The sequence below is a fragment of the Hippopotamus amphibius genome, chromosome 9 (genome assembly GCF_030028045.1).
Source record: "Hippopotamus amphibius kiboko isolate mHipAmp2 chromosome 9, mHipAmp2.hap2, whole genome shotgun sequence".
NCBI classification, from domain to species: domain Eukaryota; kingdom Metazoa; phylum Chordata; class Mammalia; order Artiodactyla; family Hippopotamidae; genus Hippopotamus; species Hippopotamus amphibius.
In genome coordinates this window covers 90,810,152-90,829,493 of record NC_080194.1, presented here as the reverse complement: position 1 = coordinate 90,829,493, position 19,342 = coordinate 90,810,152, and the positions used below count along the sequence as shown (strand labels likewise).

General features: G+C 54.7%; 2 protein-coding genes and 1 long non-coding RNA gene across 9 annotated transcripts in view; 2 read left to right on the top strand and 1 right to left on the bottom strand.

The window, feature by feature from the left end:
- The first annotated feature begins 4,367 nt into the window (after positions 1–4,367).
- CXCR5 (C-X-C motif chemokine receptor 5) lies at positions 4,368–14,962 on the top strand. 2 transcript variants are annotated; one of them, XM_057695002.1, is made up of 3 exons: positions 4,379–4,435; positions 12,288–12,296; positions 13,347–14,414. In XM_057695002.1, the coding sequence occupies exons 1-3, from the start codon at positions 4,379–4,381 to the stop codon at positions 14,412–14,414; spliced, it is 1,134 nt and encodes a 377-aa protein (XP_057550985.1). The 2 variants fall into 2 exon arrangements, with proteins under 2 accessions (XP_057550986.1, XP_057550985.1); XM_057695003.1 differs by lacking the exon at positions 12,288–12,296 and having other exon boundaries at positions 4,368–4,435; positions 13,347–14,962.
- A 111-nt stretch (positions 14,963–15,073) lies between these two features.
- LOC130860157 (uncharacterized) lies at positions 15,074–16,071 on the top strand. Its single transcript, XR_009055379.1, has 2 exons — positions 15,074–15,771; positions 15,834–16,071. It is a non-coding gene; the product is annotated as an uncharacterized LOC130860157 (long non-coding RNA).
- BCL9L (BCL9 like) overlaps positions 15,944–19,342 on the bottom strand; it is a 28,757-nt gene continuing 25,358 nt past the window's right edge. For 4 of the 6 annotated variants that reach the window (XM_057748020.1, XM_057748018.1, XM_057748019.1 and 1 more), the window contains one exon: positions 15,944–19,330. In XM_057748020.1, the coding sequence (XP_057604003.1) occupies positions 18,243–19,330 (1,088 nt within the window). In that variant the 3' untranslated portion in view covers positions 15,944–18,242. The remainder of the gene's footprint in view (positions 19,331–19,342) is intronic. The other 2 variants (XM_057748022.1, XM_057748023.1) reach the window with 1 other exon arrangement.

The following is a 19,342-nucleotide window of genomic DNA, read 5'->3' as shown; positions in this document are numbered from 1 at the left end:
TGGCTGGGGCTCAGCCGGAGTCAACCTGCAAGCACCTGATTCAGGCATCTGACTCATTCTCTAACCCTGGCCACACAGCCGGCCCCAGGCCGAAGGTTCCCAGACACACTCGTGGCCCCTATAACCTTGAGGCAACCTTGATGCACCTCCCCAGCACCTGCAGCTCATTTCCTCCCCGCAGGACTCCTACCTGTTACCTAATGAGAGAGGAGTTATGCGTGGGTGCTGGCTCCGGCACTGAGAACCTTTACCACCCCACTTCCTGTGTTGATTTTTATTGTGCTTTTGGGTCACTGGTGACTGAGTGAGCTGTTAGCACTCGCAACTACTTCCCACTACTGCCTAAAGCTCAGTTTCCACATGTGTGATAATGTGATAAAAATACCTAACACATAAAGTCTGTTCAGAGGACCATAGGAAGTGATGTGTGTGAAGAATCTAGCAGTTCATGGCACATAGTAAGTGCCTGATGAAAAGCCTATAAAGGGTTTAGGCAGAGTTTTCCCCTCAGATAGCCAGGTAAGTGCCTGTCCTTTCCACATCTCAATCTCTGAGAGAAGGTCGTGTGGCCTGGTGGTGAGACCCCCGGGTTGGGCTTCAGGCCCTGCCCCTGTCCGTTACTCTCCCTGTACTCGTGAGGGAGGAACTGAGCCTCTGTTTCCTCATCCTCCCCCTCCACCCCACCAAACATGGCCATGGGTGATGCCAATACCTCCTGTACAATGAGTTTGAGGACTAAATGTGAAATTAAGTATAAAGATTAAGAAACATGAAATATAAAAGGTGTGCGACTTGGTAGATTGGTAAATGCTATACGAATGCTATTGTCATCCTCTCATCCTAGAGAGATACTCAACACTTCCTCGGGCTGACGCGCTAGGTGGGGACCTGGGGAGTTCTGTTCTGAACAGTCGGGGAAGACCCAGGGAAAGAGGAGGACAAGCTCTCTGTCCAGCTCAGAGAGAGGGAGCATCCCAGGGTAGCGAAAGAACAGGCGGAAGCCCCAGCCCATTCCCTGCACCCCAAACACTCTGCAGAACAACTTAACTTTTCTGTGGAGTACAGGAAATGAACTCCAAGACAAGTGACTGTATCTAGTACCTGAAATAAAGAGGAACTTAATTAATCCATGAATCATGAAGCAAACTTACAGAGAAGTCTACTCTTGCTAGAACCACCAGTGGTCATCTTGATGAGAAGTCTGGAAAACAACTCTGCCTCAGGTAGGCTGCCCATGGGGTGGGGACTGGGATCCCACATGCAAGAAATATTAAACAAGTCGCACGTTGAAATAAAGTTTGGGCTACCTTATCTGGAAGTGTCCCCCATACGCACAGGTGGAACCCCTGCCATCTCATCTTTAAAATTAAGGGGTCATAGACGAGGCATTGCCCTCTCTATTCTGGGTGGGGGGCTCATCTTGTTTTATGTGTTTGAAGATCTTAAGATCGTCTTTTCTACCAGAGGCAGTTACTCTCTGAACCTTTTAAAGCAACATTAGAACTCATAGTCAGGAGGTACTTACCCATTTAGGGCAAACCCAGCTGACCATCAAAGGTCAGTGTCTGGGACAAGCGGGACCAGGGAACCTGCAGCATGTCCCAGCATCTGGAGAGACAGGAAGGGGCATCTGAATGGGCCCACGATGCAAGAGGCACCCGGAAAGGGACTGGAGAGGAGTTCAGGTGACAGTCACAGGTTTCTCTTCTCCGTAAAACCCAGGTCAGCCACTGAGAAGCTAGCAGATGCCTTGCTGCCCACAGCATCGTAGCTGCAACCACAGCCACCGCCTGCTGCTGCACCTAGGAGCAGTCCTGATCCTCCTCCCAAACCCTTCCCCTGGAGCTGCCACACATCAAGGTGAATGGAAAGGCAGGGGCAGAATAAGAGAGAAGGCCACAAGAGTAATTCCCACCTCGTCCAGTGTGCACTCCAACCTCCTCCATCGTCTCGCTGCTGCCCACCCCCCACCCCCCATCCTCATCATCACCACCATAACCACACACATCGCATCTTGAGTAATTCTTTCCACACACTTTTTCACGCAGTCTTCGTTGTCTCCCACGCCCCCTACCTTGCACCCTCCCCTCCAGGCAGGTCAGGTCACTCTGTCCAAACCTTCAACGTCCAGCTCGTGTCCTCCTTCTTCCATGAAGTCTTCCCTGACCTTTGAGAATAGTAGGTCTCTAATGGGATGAAGTAGGGTTCTGGTTTTGGCATTGTTCTGTCAATATTTTCCATCAGGACTTGGATAGGCCCAAGGATAGCAGGCTTATCTAAGCTGGTATCACATCCATAGAGGACTGAATCAGGATTTCAAAAGTTTCCCCTTATAAGCCGAGGTGACGGACTAGAACCACCAAAATGAAATTTGCTAGGCATGTTGTCAAGGGGAATGGGAGCCCACAGGAAAGACCATTTTAACTGCAGTTATGTAAGTATGGAAACTTGAACAAGGAAAATTTTATCTTTCTATATTTTTTCCTAGTCAGATTATATCTGGACTATTAACCATAAATCACTCAGAGGTCAAAGAACAGGTTGATTAAACCATCCTGCATTGAAACACGATCTCTCAAAAGAAACAAATTTCTCACCCTTGGTGATGTTTGACTAATACTGGGTGACCACCTGATGAGGATGTAGTGACAGGAATCTTGAATTTCCTGGGGGTAAGGGAAGGGGGGAATGAGGATGGAATGGTTGCTCTTCCAAATTCCCTTCCAATTTCTACATGATTCTATATACTATATTCTTTCCGGATCAATGTCCTTAGAGTAGCAAAAGCTAAATTGAACATATCGATGGATTGGAGGGGCAGGGATTTTGGGATGGGTGGGGATGGAAGAGTGAGGAGTACACAGGAAACACTGGGGCAGCTTCCTCCTGAAGGTTTCAGGACCGGAAGTGCAAAAGAGGCGCTCTGGCTCCTTGTCCTGAAATTCTTCCTCCTTGAAAGCTGTTGCTGAAGGCAGTGAATGGAGATTGAAGAAAGAAGGACCTCGACGGTAAAAATACAGGCTGCAAACTCCTCAAGTTGTTGAAACCCAAGAAAGATGTATCTTTCAGGGGTGAAGAGGGGGAGAGAAAAGGGGAAGATGAAGGCGGAGGAAAAGGAGAAGGAGGGCAGTAGAAAGGGTAGAATCCCAGCAAATGACAATTTGGCTGGAAGGGGCGATGAGGTGGGGCAAGGAAAGAGCACATCATGTGTAGGTGCCTCTGTGTGTGCAGTCATGTGCGTTTCTGTATCACTGTGAACCTCTCCTGGAAGAAACATCACAGCGATGAGACTTGGAGGATAAGTCTATCAACGTCTACGTTGAGCTTCTTAAAGGTAGGTGTCCACAGACAGGGTAGAGTTGGGGGAAAGGAAAAGGGTTCCATTGAGCCTGTAAGAGTGGCATCCTGGTGCACTAGAGAAAACACTGAATATGGAGTCGGGAAGCCTGGGTTCAGTCCTGGCTCTGCCACTGGTTAGTTGTGGGTCCTGAGGACGTCACTCTGCCTCTCTGGGCCTCAGGGTCTTCCCATGTAAAAGTCGACTCTAGCTGGGTATTCTATGACGTTACTCATTTATGTGCCAACCAAGTTCATTTACAGCTAGAACATCATTATTTTTGAGTCAGAAAATGACTCTCTTCTATGACTATGTTTTTGTGCTTGGTGATTTGGGTAATTTCGTTTTTGTCTTCCAGTAATGTTTCAGTGTTGTTCCCTTTGAAAACTTCTAACCTATCTCTTCTGAACTTGAACTGGAAAGGGAAGGGGTTTTGCCCCTGCCTGGGCAAAAGGGTGCTGGTAAGTAGGGTGTCCCAGTCTGCCTCGGCCTGAGGGGTTTCCCAGGACAAGGGACTTTCAGTCCTGGGCACCCTGGAGGCTAGGTTGCCCTAGTGGTGAGAAAGATGAGGGTTCGGAGGCAGCTTGGAGGAGCGGGCCTGGAAGAGCTCACCTCCTGTTCCCTTTCTACGTGGAGTTTCCCTCAAAGCCCCTTGACCAGTGTGGTGGTTTTCATTACAAGGCACGACTCCTGTTGGGAGGTTGGTGGAGATATAGGGAGGAGAAGGGAGGGGCAGCCTTTAAGCTAGTTACAAGCCCCAATTGAGACAACTATTGCCAGGAAAGAAGCTGAAATGCTTGACTAGCACTGATGCTCTGGGGATTTTCCCTTTTTCTTCAAAAAAACAGAAAAGACCCAGTGGAAAAAAAAAAAAGTGATGAGTTGTGAGACAGGCCTTGGGTCCTACGCAGCCCCAGGAGACAGCACGCAGTTCATTTGTTTAAATTTGCAGCTGACGGCTGCCACCTCTCTATAGGCACCAGGCGGAGAAGCTCTCGGCATCAGAGACAGTGGCCAGCCTGGTGACATACGGCTACAACCATGAACTACCCCCTAACCCTGGACATGGACCTCATGAACTACAACCTGGAGGACCTGGTGAGTAGGGACAGGTAGCTTATGGTCGCCCAGGAATTCTAAATATCCTGTGCCCGGGGCCCAAGGAAGAGGGAAAAGCCGTGAAGTCCTCTCCCACTGTGGATTGGCAGAATCTAGACAGACCCATGGGTGCCTGCCTTTTAAGGTTTGATTTCTCATTCCATGGAAGCAGCGGATAAATAGAGCTGCTGCCTTAAATAGACGTCGTTTATTTAGAGGGGATTGGACGTATGGGTTCAGGTCCTGCATCCTCCCTGATGTGCTCTGGGACCTATCCATTCCTCAGTAAGGGCTCCTCTCCTCATCTCTTACAGCTGGAATAAGGGGTAGATGGGAAAGTGCTTTGGAGGTTTTCTTAATATCAGGAGGCTGGCATTGCTAGTTGACCAATCAGTGTATATTTATTCATCTCTTGCTATATGATTCTGTCACTGGGGCACGACATTCTCTCTTGGATAGAGAAGTTGAGAACCCGGTCTTGGCCCTTAAATAGTTTACGGGCTAGGCAAGAAGGAAAAAAAAAAAATTACTCACCAGAAGCTCATAGACAATGATTACGTGCTAACCCAAGGAAATGGTCAGCAAGGGAGAGGACTTCAGTGGGCTGGGGTCAGGGGATAGAGGGTGCCAAGCTGGTATCAAGTTAGTGGAAGAACTCTGTGTTAATCCTAGAAAGGTCTTTGGGCATGTTGTGGCCTCCGTCAGGGGACTGGGCTCTCTAGAGACAAGGTATTCTTGGGGGGAGCTAAGAAAATAGTCCCCAGCATCGCTCTCTGCCACCCACCCAAGACTGTCCCGTGAAGCAGAGGAGCCCAGTTGGTTTGGTTGTCACTGGGTCTCCAAAAGATGTGTGTAGGGAGTGACTCAACCAGAGACCCAAGGCTCCTGTGTGAGGGCAGCAGAGGTTGTTTGCAAGGATCTTTTGGAAACTTTCTTGTGGTCTTTTCTCCTTTTCCCCCATTGCCGAGGGCACCTCTAGGGAAAGAACTTCTCTCTGAGCTACATTCTGGGCTGGATCATAAAAGGTCCAAACCTTTTCTCCTATACCTGCCAGCTCTCCTGGCCCTAAGCTCCCCCTGAGATGGTCTCCAACACCCTAGAGGGTTGGAGACTCCCCTGACTGGAGTCTATATTCTAACTCCACCAACTGTGTTCCCAGACGTGCTTGGAAAAGTCTGCCTCTCACTTGCCCAGATCCCCAAACTTGGAAGTATAAGTAGAACATGGGGAGGTGGGGGAAGGGTTAACTTCCCAAAGTCTGGCTTCTCAGATCCAACCCCCAGAGAAAAGCAGAGCCGGAACCATCAGTCTAATCAGACCTGCTGCTTAATTTGTGGGACCCAATGCAAAATGAATATGTTAGGCCTCTGTTAAGAATTTCAAGATAGCGACAGCGGAGCACTAAACCAGGCACGGGGCTCTTCTAAGTGCTGGGTCCTTTGTGACTGTACTGGCTGCATGCCCATAAAGCTGGCCCTGAGTCCGATCAGACTGAAAGCCCCCCAGCCCTGACAAAGCAACATGCCCCCACCCTGGCCCTCGGCCCTGGCCCTCGGCCTCACCTGATTAGGTTACTGGGCATCTTCCTCTGCCCACAGCTTCAGACTGACCACGAGCCCTGACCCAGTTGGATATCACAGTAACCAACTCGAGACCTGGCCGGTTCTGGCTTCTGAGAAACCTCAAGAGTTCCCCTAACTGCACGCCTCACTCCACTGCGTGACCTACTAGAGACAGGTGGTGGCAGGGGGCAGGGGACAGCGGGGCATGTCCCACATACCAAAGAAAACCCACAGCCCAGGGAGAGAGACCGGTGACTCAATTCATGTCATACCTCAAATAAGTGGTCTCGGGCGAGGCATCCCCGCAGGCCTGAACCCCCTCCATCAGGGTCGGGCCAGGTGCCAAGAGTCCCAGGATCATCCGGGCCCTGGGCTCACCTTCCGCCAGCTCCCAGCGCCTCATTCCGCCCGCACTCACCTCCCGTATGCGACCTCTCGAGGGCTGTGGCCCTCTCAGAAGTGCAGAACCTCTCTCTCCACCGCCACCTGCTCACAGCAGGACCTTGAGCAGTTTCTCGACAGTCTCCCCTAGAGTCTCCCAGCACAGGGGCCCGGGGTTGGCAGAGTGGCCGAAGGGTCTTGTATGCAGTAGCTTCTCAGTAAATACGTACTGATTTGTGGTGCTCTGCTGAGGTTCTCTAACTCCCCTGGAGTTAGCCTCGTTCCTCTTCCTTTTGTCTCCTATTCCTCTCCCTCTCCTTGTCCAACCAAACCAAGGATCGGCTCAGTTTCCTAGGACACTGGGTTCTAGACTCCAATGCTGGGTTAAGAACTGGGGGCTCTTGGCCACCAACCAAGGGTCAGGCATCCTGTCTTCCCTCCCTCCATTTGCATTCTAATATCAACTGTTTAAATTTCCATTTTCTTGAAATGGGTTGCTAATTCCCACGAATGGAGAACTCACACAGAAAAAATCTAGATGGCCGAGTACCCTAAACAAGCAGCCAGGTCCCTGGGGTGGGCATACCAGGGACCCATCCTGCTGGGAAGGCAGATCTAGGCAGACCTAGGAGAGCTTCTGTCCATAGGAACCTGGACCTGCAAGCATGGGGCCTCCTCTGGATAGAACTAGGACCCAGGTCACCTCCATGGGCCGGTCATACACTGCACCTCCAGCCCCACCCTACACACCAGGCAGGAGGGGAAGTTGCTGTAAAGCAGGGTGAAGCTGGTCCAGCCCCAGGGGCTGGCTTCCCCTGACCCCTCCCCAGGGATGACCCCCATAAACTATGACTTCAACGTGATCAGAGCATCACAGGAGGCAAAGATCATTCACATGCACTGTCCCATTTCATCAAGGAGGTGTAAAGAAGAGGAACCAAAACCAGCTCAAGCTGTTTCTGGGGTTTACCTGGGGGGAAGGGAGGCTCCCCCCCCCCAAGCCAGGTCAGAAGTCCCAGAGGAACCCCAGTGGAAGAGGCCCCAACTGGGGGTGATTGGAAGGGTCAGAGACGAGGGAGACACCCAGGGCCAGCCTGGGGAGGGGTCGGCGTTGGGGCAAATCTGGGCTGAGGCACACAGACCACAGTCTCCATCAGCAATTCCTGCCTTCAGTGAGGACACAGACTGTGGCTGATCCTCTCCCCTGACAGAAGGGCAGAAAAAGTGGCCATGAATTTGGCGCTGAGAATCAGGACACAGGAATGAATATTCTTTCAGGAATGATGGGACTAAACATTTCAAGTCAGTACTGACCCAGGAGATGGCTTCAAGAGCCTGCCGTACACACCTAGGAGACATGCCTACCTGTCCCTTGGACTGTGCGGCTCTGTCCCCAAAGTGCAAATTGATTTGGGCATGGGGGGCGTGCCAAGGTGGACCCCCTGAAGCCTAAAGACTCAGTGCAGAGGTAGGGGTAGCTTAAAGTCTCCCCCCAGAGCCATATCCAGAGTAGTGCCACGCTCCTAACTGTCAAAACACTTGGGTGGAGATGGAAGAGGAGCCTGGCGGGCTTGCTCCTGAAGGGTGGGGGTGGGGAAAGGGGGGAGAAATGACAAATGGCAAGCCAGAGCCTCAGATGGTCTTTAGGGAGTGTGGGCCCTCTAAAGGGAGAGTGGGGAAGGGATTCAGACCTCCACCCTTGCCCCACAGCCCAGCCTCCTTCATCCAGACCCCCTCACCCCTCAAGCCACTGAAAGCTGGAATGAGAGATGCTCTGGCTGGCCGCACTCGCGGCTCCTGACTCTGGGTTGGGAATATCCAGCCAGGGACATAAAAGGAGCTGAAGCCTGTGCGTGCTCCCTACAGCCAGAGTGGTGATCAACGTCTGTGTGCAGACGCTTCTCGCAGCCGCTGTGACTCAGGCCCCTGGAGCCCTGGGGTTGGGCCTGGGTGAGGCAAGCACTCAGCAGCCCTGCTCCCCGTCCCTGGGGGCTGAGAAGGAAGGTCAGCTGGGCCAGTCACTCACTGCAGGACAGACAGGCTGGAGAAGCAACGGCTCCCACCCAGGTGACGAGCCAGATGAAGATGATGCTAAGAACCAGATCAGCACGGGGCAGGGCATGGCAGCCGGAGACTCGGAGCATCTGGGAACTGAGAGCAAGGGGCATCCGAGGGCAGGCCCAGCCTCCTTTCCAGGGCAGGAATCCCTTCCCACACACTTGGCCTCAAACATTTCTCTCCCTCCCAAGGGCCCCAACCCATCATTGGACAGTTCTGCCTGTTAGAAGGTTCTTTCTCCTTTGACTGAAATCCTCCTGACCCCAACCGCTGCCCGTTCCTCCTGGTCTGCCCTCCAGGACCTCACACAATAAGCCCATCCTGCCTTCTCGCCGTGGGGCTCTTTCCAGTCCTTAAAGGAGATGGTTTTCCTGGACTCAAGCCTTCTCTTCCCTGGATGCCACAGCCCGGGACCTGGAAACTTCCTCCCAGGGCGGGGATCTCCAGACCACTTAACAACTGGTCACCCTTGTCCAGCCCAAACAAACTGGGTTGGTGGCAGGTGCCCTCCTGCAGGTTTCTGTTCACCTAGATGAGGTAACAGAGCCCTCCTGGCAGCCACGGCACCCTGTTGACTCATCTGAAGCTTGCAGTCAACAAACTTTCGGGTCTTTTTCTCATAAACAGTTTGTTAAGTCAGGTCATCCCTAACCTATCCCTGAAGAGTTGAAGTTTTAAACCCCATCTAGGTCTCTACATTTTTCTTTATCAAGTCCATCTGGTCAGTTTGGGCCTGTGGTTCTGGGTTGCAATGAACTCTGCATTGTCTGAAAGTCTCCCTCAGCCGTGTCACCCAAGACAGGGCTGAGAGTGAAAAAGAGGAGAGGGTCCAGGACCCCTGAGAAGGGTCCTAGACACCCCCTGCCCACCTGCTGACACAGAGTCCCATCAGCAAATGTTTGCTGGGCTTCACACCGGCCAGTGCAGGGCAGTGAGACAATCTCCTCATTTGGAGAAGTCAGATGGAGCTTGGAGGCCTTAATTACCCAGGGAGGGGCCTGGGTCCTACAGAGGCTCCTGAAGAAGCAAAGAAGGGAGGGGCAGAGGTGGGGAGGAGGGAAGGAAGAGTAACATTTGTAATTCCAAGCGCTTTGATCTCTCCCCCCATCCTCCCTTCTCCTGGCACCTCAATACCAGTACACAGAATGTTCTAGCCTCCACTCCTGCCCCCTCCCCAGTGCTCACAGGAATTTTCTACCTAGATTCCTGGCTCTGAGCTCAGCTTCAACCTGGTCATCGTGTTTTCTTGCCTTCTTTGAGGCTTGGGTCCCTGGCCTCTGTTAGGCTGCTGTCCACTGGGTACTCGCTTATGCCGCATGCTGTCATGGCGCCCCCAGGCACCTGTCTGTCTGAGACTACACAGGGTCATGCTGCTGTCAGAGTGTGTGTGTGCCTGAGGGCTGTGGGTTCCTGCAGCTTCTCATAGCAAAGAATGAGCGAGCACTCTGCCAGATCACCCACACTGAGCTCCCTCTGGATGTGAGTCTTGGGGGACTACCTTCTGCGCCCTGCTCCCCACAGCATTCAGGATTCCCACTGGGCCAGAGCTGATCTTGTTCAATTACCTCCCTCCATGATTTAAGGAAGGGTGGGGCTGCCAGATCCCCTGGCTGTGGGAAGTGGCTTTAACACGTGCCACTCCCGAGCCCCCAGAACGTCTGTTTGACACCTCCTGCTGAGAGGTAGCGCCATCTCTCAGCACTCCTCAAACCAGCTTCCTCCATCTTCTCCTCTCTGCCTGAGCACTCTGCTGAACAAGTACCGCTGGGCAAGAAGAAAGAGGCAGCCCCCCACTCCCAACCTTCTCTAAACCTGAGTTCTCAGGAGATGGGGGCTCTGGGGTCCTAGGGACACGTCCCTCTGTGTTGACTTTAAATGAGCAGGAAACCAATGAACCTGAATGTTTTAGTGGGCAGATCTGGAGTGGTTCTGGGCTGGACAGGCTGGCTGCACCTAAGCCCTCCACTAGGCAGTGGGACCGCCAAGCTCCCACCACAAGGTAGATGGAGTTCAACCCGCTGACTGCACCAAACCCTGCCTCTCTTCTCCTTCTGTCTCAATTGCTTTGCTCTGCATGAAGACAGCTCATCTTTCTGCTTTCCCCTTTAACTCCTGCTGAATTCCAGGATGAATCCAGCGGTTGTATTCAGTGACAATGTTGGAAAATAGTTCCCAACACGGATAGAGAACCCAAGATAGGCTCTAGGCTGTCAAGAGCATTGGGAGGAGGCAAGAACTGAAGAATGGTGAGAAGGAATGTCTGAGTCTCTGCTGAGGCACAGGGAGGAACTTCCCCAAAGTCCCAGAATACAAGGGCCCCTGGCCTTCTCTGGGAAACTGCTCTCTGAGCAGCGCAACACGCATCTGCGGCATGTCCGGCATGTGTAACACACATGGCTTTGTAAGGGGGACACAGGAGGCCTGTCTCCAGGAGCTCACCATCTAGTGAGGCCACGGACATCCCAACGCTAAGTGATGTAATAAAGGCACACAGGATGGAAGAAGAGAGAATGCAATTCCAAGTGGAAGAGTTACGAAGGACATAGGAAGGTGGGATTGAGTGGAGCCTCGAAGGAAGCATAGAAATAGGCAAACTTGGGAAGAAAGGGCTGCTCAGCAAAAGGAAGAGTTTTAGAGACAGGATTGTGTTGGAGTGATGGTGGCAGGCAGCCAGAAGAATGATGAACCTGAAGGAGAGGGATAAAGAGATCAAGTGCAAGATAAGGTTTGAAAGGTCAGGGAAATATACATTTTGCAAAAATGTAAAGGCCCGGTAAAGGAATTTAGACCTCATCCTGCAAATCCATGGCTTTCATATGAAAGCAGACCCATTTTCTTAAACAAAAGCATATGTGCAAAACACCACATGAGACAAGGGTGTCTGGTTTAAAGATAGGAAGACCAGAGACTCCTTCCCTGCCTGCCACCCCAACCCCAGGAAAACCTGCAAAAAAGTCCATGGACTCGTGCTATATAGGATGCCCCACAATTAGCTGTGAAGTTGAGTAATGTATGCTGAACATCTCTCCCTAAGAGAACATACAGGTAAACCTCACTTAGTCATGAGTGCTGCGTTGTATTCTGCTGTGTGCATGCACTGAGGCTGGCTTCTTCCTGTCTTCTATTGATGAACTTGATCACAAACGTGACTTTTTCTTATAATTGGCTTTGCTATTAAATATGACTAACGCAACATTTTAAATCAACTATACTCCAATAACATTTTTTTAATTCTATGAGGTTGGAGAAAAAAAAAAGATAAAGACAGAAAGAAAACCACTGCTTAGAGGGAACAGGGAACCAGTAAAAGATTTTAAGCAAGACACTGATGTGATGGTATTCGTGGGTTGGAAAACATCCTGTCCTCTGTGTAGGAGATGGACAAGAGTAGAGAAGTTGGTGAGAATGGGACCCATGGGAGTGAGTGGTTCTGAGCATTAAGGTGAAGAAAGGCTGGACTGGGGCTATGGCAGAGGGATGCTGGGGTCAGGTGAGGGCTCTGCCCCTGCACTAATGTGTCCCCCTCACCCCCATCTCCCAGAGCCACCTGCTCCGGAGACCAGAAGGAAAGACCCAGGTTGGGGAATAGGTCTTCCCACCATTAAGAGCACGTGTATGACCCACAGCTAGGGCCCTGGGTAGCAGTAAAACCACCCCCTGCTTGTGTGGGACACTCGTTCTCCAGGAAGGAGGGCACCCTGAGCCTGGGTACCAAGTACCCTCTCCCATCCTCTCTCTCCCTGGGGCTCATCGTTTGCAGAAGTGTCTTTTTGAACCCACATACGTTGGTTATAATTGGTTTTGAAATGCCGTGGAGAGGGGTCTGGTTAGGGGAGGGGTGGGAAGAACAGAGCTGGGAAGTGAGGAGGAGCAGGTGCAGGGGGACAGCTGTGAGTGAAAGGTATGAAAACAGGCAAGCTGCCTTCCTTTGCGGTTAACTGGGTAAACAACCTGAGTGCTGGGGGGTGGGGGCTGGGTGGGGGAGGGGTGGGGGGAGGAGGAGGCAGGGGAGGAGTGAGCTTCCGGAGACAGAATGGGCACATCCCCTTCACTTGGAACCCTCCCTGCCCCCCACGCTGCCTGGTTGACACTCCCCCACCCTGCGCCTCCCTCACTTCCTTCTGTCTCTCTCCCCCGCCTCCGGGCTTTCTCCCTCTGAAGTTCACCTTGCTGTCCACAGAGAAGAGCAGAGAGAGGAATTTGCTGGTGACAGGGAGTAGCAGGCAGGGCAAGGCAGGCAGTGCTGCCTAGTGGTGGAAGTTACATCAACGTGTGTTCAAGCCGACCTGATTTCTGGCAAGACATTGGAGAAACAGGAACATTACAAACCTTGAGCTTGTTGTGCAGATTAAACAAAACAAGAGGCTCTTACTACAGTTTCAGATATAATGAAGGCACTCAGAATTAAGGGGACAAATCAAGAGGAAGCCAGCAGGCCAGATCAGCCTCCACCCCTCCCGCAGGACCTTAGGTTCTAGTGCCCTCTGTGCTGTTCAGAAATGGGACAGAGGGCTGCCTGTCCTAACCAGATCCATTCCCCAGATGGAAGCCCTGATTCCAGCCCCTGAGCCCGCAGCCTTCCACACCTGAGGGCTCACAAATGAGAAATGACTTACAGGTGCACAGCCCTTCAGGGTTTATGAAGCATGTCCACACCGTATATCTCCTTCCATCTTTGTCACTACCCAGTGAGGGATGCTGACAGACAAAAACTGAAGCTGGAGAAGGCAAAGTGATTTGTTCGAGGAACACCAAGGGAGACTGGGATTTGGTCCATGGGCAGACTGAAAGTGCAGGGAGGAAAGTGGTTAGCCTGGGGGGATAGGATAACTCTCCCGGGGGTCAGGGCCCCTCCCTGAGAGGAAAGACTGGTCCTCAGTGCCCGCCCTCCTCTCTCCTTGCCCTTGCAGTACAAGGAATTGGGCAGCTACAATGACAGTACGGAGATCCCCACGATGGAAAATCACCTCTGCTCCACAGCTGAGGGGCCCCTGCTGACCTCCTTCAAGGCCGTGTTCATGCCCGTGGCCTATGGCCTCATCTTCCTCCTGGGTATGATGGGCAACATCCTGGTGCTGGTGATCCTGGAGCGGCACCGGCAGACACGCAGCTCCACCGAGACCTTCCTGTTCCACCTGGCAGTGGCTGACCTCCTGCTGGTCTTCATCCTGCCCTTTGCTGTGGCCGAGGGCTCCATGGGCTGGGTCCTGGGCACCTTCCTCTGCAAAACTGTGATTTCTCTGCACAAGATCAACTTCTACTGCAGCAGCCTGCTCCTGGCCTGCATCGCCGTGGACCGCTACCTGGCCATCGTCCACGCAGTCCACGCCTACCGCCACCGCCGCCTCCTCTCCATCCACATCACCTGTGCGACCATCTGGCTGGCGGGCTTCTTCTTCGCCTTGCCAGAGATCCTCTTCGCCAAGGTCAGTCAACCCCATTACAACGACTCTCTGCCACGCTGCACCTTCTCCCAAGAGAACCACGCTGAGACCAATGCCTGGTTCACCTCCCGCTTTCTCTACCATATAGGAGGATTCCTGCTGCCCATGTTGGTGATGGCCTGGTGCTACGTCGGGGTGGTGCACAGGCTGTGCCAGGCCCAGCGACGCCCTCAGCGGCAGAAGGCGGTCAGGGTGGCCATCCTGGTGACAAGCGTCTTCTTTCTCTGCTGGTCACCCTACCACATTGTTATCTTCCTGGACACCCTGGCGAGGCTGAAGGCCCTGGGCAATAGCTGTGAGCTGAATGGCTATCTCTCCGTGGCCATCACCATGAGTGAGTTCCTGGGCCTGGCCCACTGCTGCCTCAATCCCATGCTCTACACGTTTGCCGGAGTGAAGTTCCGCAGTGACCTGTCGCGGCTTCTGACCAAGCTGGGCTGTGCCGGCCCTGCCTCCCTTTGCCAGCTCTTCCCTAGCTGGCGCAAGAGCAGCCTCTCGGAGTCAGAGAATGCCACCTCCCTCACCACCTTCTAGGTCCAAGCCCCCCTTTGTTTCTGCTTTCCTTGGGGCAGGCAGTGATGCTGCAACTCCTTATAACAGGAGCTGGGATCCTTGGAGCTCGCCTTGGCCAGTGTCCTCACGTGGGGCAGCTGCAGGAACGAACCCCTCTTTCTAGGACATCCCTGCCAGATCTTCTCCCAGCCCGGGTCTAGGCTGGGGTCCAGGGAGGGGAAAGAAGCCCAAAGGCAAAACAAAGTATACCTGTGCCCATCTGCATCGCCTCGGACTGAGAGGACCACACTTACCTTCTCTCATCCGAACCATCCAGAGCTCAAGAAACAACTTTTACTTCTGCCCCTGCCAATAGGGAAAGTCATTCCCCTTCCAGAACATACTCCATCATCTTGTGGACCACTGACCTCCACAACCACCCACCTCTCCTCCCACCTTATTTGCCAAAAGTAACTAGAAGCTGAGCACCAGGGGATGGATGGAGGCTAAGCTGAGGAAAGGCCAGCTGGCAACAGAGTGTGGCCTTAATATGTCTCAGTGCCTAATAAGCACAGACATTCTTTCAGGTCACCAGCCCTACAGCATCTTGACCATGCAGAGGTCCGGGTGGCTTCCCCTGGCTCTGACCAAAATGGCGCTGGGCCAGCTCCACGTCACTGGGCCCCGGGAGGTCTGCAGACTGAGGGCAGACTCCAGGCGCCCTCAGAGACCAGCCAGCATCCTAGAGAAGAACTAAGGCCAGCAGAGAGGAGCACAACCAAGGAAAGGACAGACTCTCCTACCCCAGCTCCAAGGAGGAACAAGTATTAACCAAAGCCAGCCGTCTTCTCTGCCCAGAGCAGAGAGCAACCAGGGTGGGTCTGGGCACTGACGGGAAAGGGGACAGACTGGTTCCTCCCTGCCCCTCGCCCCATAAACTACACAGCCACGGGAAACTCCTGGAGCCACAGAGAGAATCTGACCACAGCAGAGGAGGCACTTAGCCAAAAGTCAGAGCAGAGATGGAGACCTCCTGAGGAGAGACAGACCTAAGGGGTCCCTGGGGGTCATCTCATCTAGCCCCCTGCCAGCAGGCCAGGCCATCTCTCTGGGCCTCAGCAAGAGCTGTGCGGCATCCCCTTGCGCTGGGCAATGAGACAAGCAGGCCTGAGCAGGGAAGTCCCCAGGCTCCAGGAAGCAGGGCCCTGCCCCCGAGAGGGTACTACTCAGATGGAACCAGAGGAAGCTGCTTCGCGCCTGCCTGCCCCCGTCCCCTGCCCCCTGCACGGGGAGGGCTCTCCCTGCCTCCTCCGCAGCCTCTGGTCTGGCCAGAATGGGACATCAGGAACCCTTGCACTTGCCGAGGGCACACATCCGTTGCCCAGAACCACTCAAGCCAGTCAACCAAGGTCCCTAAGAGGCCCCCACAGGGGAGATCAGAGCTGTGACCCAGGGGACTAGGTCTTCACCATGGAACACCGGGGAATCCTTGGGGCCCCCTTTTCCTCCCAGCATCCAATAGTAAGTTGGGCAGTGGAGGAGCCAGACACAGAAGCAAGAAAGCAAGAAACTGGATTTTTAATTTTCTCTTTTTAATAAAAAGGCACCTATAAAACAGGTCAATACAGTACAGGCAGCACAGAGACCCCCGAACAAGCCTAAAAATTGTTTCAAAATAAAAACCAAGAAGATGTCTTCACATATTGTATTTATATATTTATATTTATATTTATATATTTATATAATGGTACAAAATGGCTGGGGGTGTGGCCATGGATGGAGGGAATTAGCTGGCCTGTGGAGTTCACCTTGGAAAGCTAGTCTGGTGGCAGAGGTGGGAGGAGAGGGAGAGGGGGAGGGCATCGGGCCCTTTTCAGTCTGACCCGTCTCTCCTCTGGGCAGGAAACACTTAAGAGTCGGCGTGGGGAGTCTTGGGTCACGGGTGGGGGGCTCAAGGGCACGGGGCCCAGGTTGAGACAGGGCAGGAACATGTCTGGCGGGGCTGAGGGCAGGTGGCCCCTGAACACAGGGGACCAGGCCCTGGCCCCTGGGAGGGGCTGGGGGAGGCTGGAGCCCGCAGCCAGCCCCAGAGGAAGCGCTTGACCTGGCTGACAGGGGCTGAGGACAGCACCAGACTGGGAGAAGTGGGGACAAATTCCCTTTGTATCACAGCTGCCAATGGGAGACCAGGCCCACAGGTCAGGAAGGCTGGGGACGGGGCCACGGCAGAAGACACCTTGTCCAGAAATGGCCCTGGAGGCGGGGTGCGAAAGGCGTCTCAGCCAGGGAACTGCCCTGCCACCTCACAAGGTAGGAAAGGAAGTGAGAAAAGGAGAAGTGTTTTACTCCTGGGGCCGAGGGGGCAAAACACCCAATCGTGTATGGCTTCAACTCTGACCAGACGCGGGTGGGGAGCTCTACTGGGAAAGAGCCGGGGCTGAGGGGGAAGGCAGTGGCTGCGCCTGGGTGGGCACAGAGCCCTGAGCTCTGGGCAGAGGGACCCTGCCAGTAATCAGGCAGGCAGAGAGAAGCGGGAAGACCCTCTTCTGCTCTGCATCCAACTCCTTCTCTATTCCATCCTCAGCGGGTGGAGGCTGGAGGGAGACAGACTGACTCGGCCAAACCCTCTTCTTGCCTCCTGTGGTGATAAGAAGTAGGCAGCAGCCTCCGGGAGAGGCAGGGCCCTCGGGGCTACCTGGCCCAGAGCCACCACAGCAGGCACAGGACCACCCAGGCCCCCTTGCGCTCCTCCACGGCTCCACACGAGGGGACCACGCAGCCTCCGCCTCGTCCTCCTTTCCTTCATCCCAAACTGGGGACCAAGGACTTCAAGTTCTGGCTAAGATGTAGCAGCAGGGGACACCAGACATCCACAGCTGGGAAGCCAGGGCCCTGTGTCACCTGTGTGGGGCAAGCACACCCGCACGTGCACGCGTTCTCCTGAATCACTCAGCAGCGGACAGGCTGCTGCCCTGGGGGTCTCAGCCCTGCTGGGGCTCACCAGGTGGAAGCCTAGGTGGTCTGACCTCAGTTTAGCTGCGGGGGTAGCTATGTCATTTCACCATTGGGGGAGGGGACCGGAATGGTATCCTTTATGGACCCAGAGACACTGCCACAGTGTGTAGGTGTGTCAGACTGCGTGCCCCTGGGTCCAGAGGAATGGAAGGGGCAACCATCTGAAGGAGGGGAAAGGGTGACTTTTATCCTTTTTTTGTGTGACTTCTATCAAAACACAGAAATACAGCACACACACAAACCGGCACAAAAGCGCAGCGCTCTATTTACAGCTACGGCTGGCGCCTGCCCCCCTGGCCAGCCGCCTGCAGGTTGGGGTGGGAGAGGGGATCAGCCACGTCAGCAGGGAGAGGAACGGAGGCAGGAGAAGACAGAAGGAAAAAAGGGGGGGGGGCCAGAAACCAAGAGGAAGAAAGCGAAGCTCCAGGAGGAGACGGTGGCGGAAAGGGGAGGGAGAGGGAGGAAGACCTCTCCTCTCCTTCAGCTCCCCGCCAAGGATGCTCCCTGCCAAGGATTTGACACAGGACTCTGAAAGCCAAGCTGAAGAGGGTGGGTGCAGAGAAAGAGGGAAGATGGAGGCTCCAGAGGACTTGGGGGGGGGGGGGCGGGGAGGAGCAGCCCTGGCGGCCAACGTGGAACCAACCCCCATCCCACATCCCCCACCCCACTCTGCCACCTCCCCCTAAGCTGCCAGCACATCCGGTTTCCACACATGCCACTCCCCACACAAGCCCCCTCCCACCCCCTCCACCCCACCCCTTGATCCAGGCCATCCCAACACTGGAGGGGAAGACACTTTTTTAAGGTTATCGTATTTGCAGTGTCACCCCAGCTCCAAGCCCCCCACGGGGACCGCTAGAAGGGCAGGTTGGCCATGCCGCCCGGCGCTGGGAGGTAGCCCATCTGGCTGTCCAGAGACACACTGCGCTGCCGCAGGGGGTGGGACACCATGAGGTTCTGCTGGGGCGGGGGGCCCACGAGGGAGCCCTGGGGGGAGAGCATGTGGGGGGGCTGGCTGTACACCTCCCCCCCCACGCCCCGCTGCTTCATCAGCATGAAATTCTGCTGGGTCATGAGGCCTTGCGCGGGAGACATGACCCCCTGGTGCAGGCCATGGGGCACCATGCCCTGCTGGGGGGGCACACCTGTCCTGCCCAGCAAGGACATCTGTCCGGGGTGGCACAGGGACATGCTGAGCCCCCGCGGGACGCCCTGCTGGCCCGGGAGGTTGGGGGGCCGGGAGGGGGTCTGCTCCGCCATCATGTTCTGCAGGTTCATGAGGTGCAGGTTGGGGGGCTGGGCCTTGGGGGGCTGGCTCTCACTCTTGGGGAAGTACTGGAGGGTGCTGCTTGGCTTCTCCGAGGGGATGATCCTGGACAAGTCGAACTCGGGGATCCCCGTCGGGGTGGGCCGGATCACCTCGCTCAGCTCAGGGTCGTTCAGCACGGACGCCACCCCAGGAAGCACGCCCGGCGGGTATGCGTCGCCCATGCGCCCGGCCATGCCTTTGCCCATCAGGTGCTGCTGGGGGGGCATGGGGCCTGGCGGCTGGCTGGGCAGGTCCTCTGGGGGCAGGGGCATGCCCGAAGGGTAGTGCTGCTGCAGGCCGGGTCCCCCGCCCCCGCTGGGGGCCATGGCGCCGTGGGGCTGCGGCAGCCGAGGGGGAAAGGGCATCATCTGGGAGGAGCTGGGCACAGGGCCGCAGGGGGCGTTCAGGGAGTCTGGGCCCCCTGGAGCCAGCATCATCGAGTTCTGAGGGGGCCCTCCTGTCCCCTGTGCACTGGGGTGCAGTGGAATGTTGGAGCCCAGAGGAGTGGGGGAGGGCAACATGGTAGGTGGGGGCTCATGGGACAGGGGCTGCTGGCCTGGCACGTTCATGGCCATGGGACTCTGGGCAGCAGCTGAGTTCAGGTGCATCTGGTTGGGCTGGTTATTGCTGATCCCTGTGGGGAACG

What these genes read in the sequence shown, in the direction of transcription:
- CXCR5 (XM_057695002.1), top strand. Translation starts at nt 4,379, where the DNA reads ATGAACTACCCCCTAACCCTGGACATGGACCTCATGAACTACAACCTG.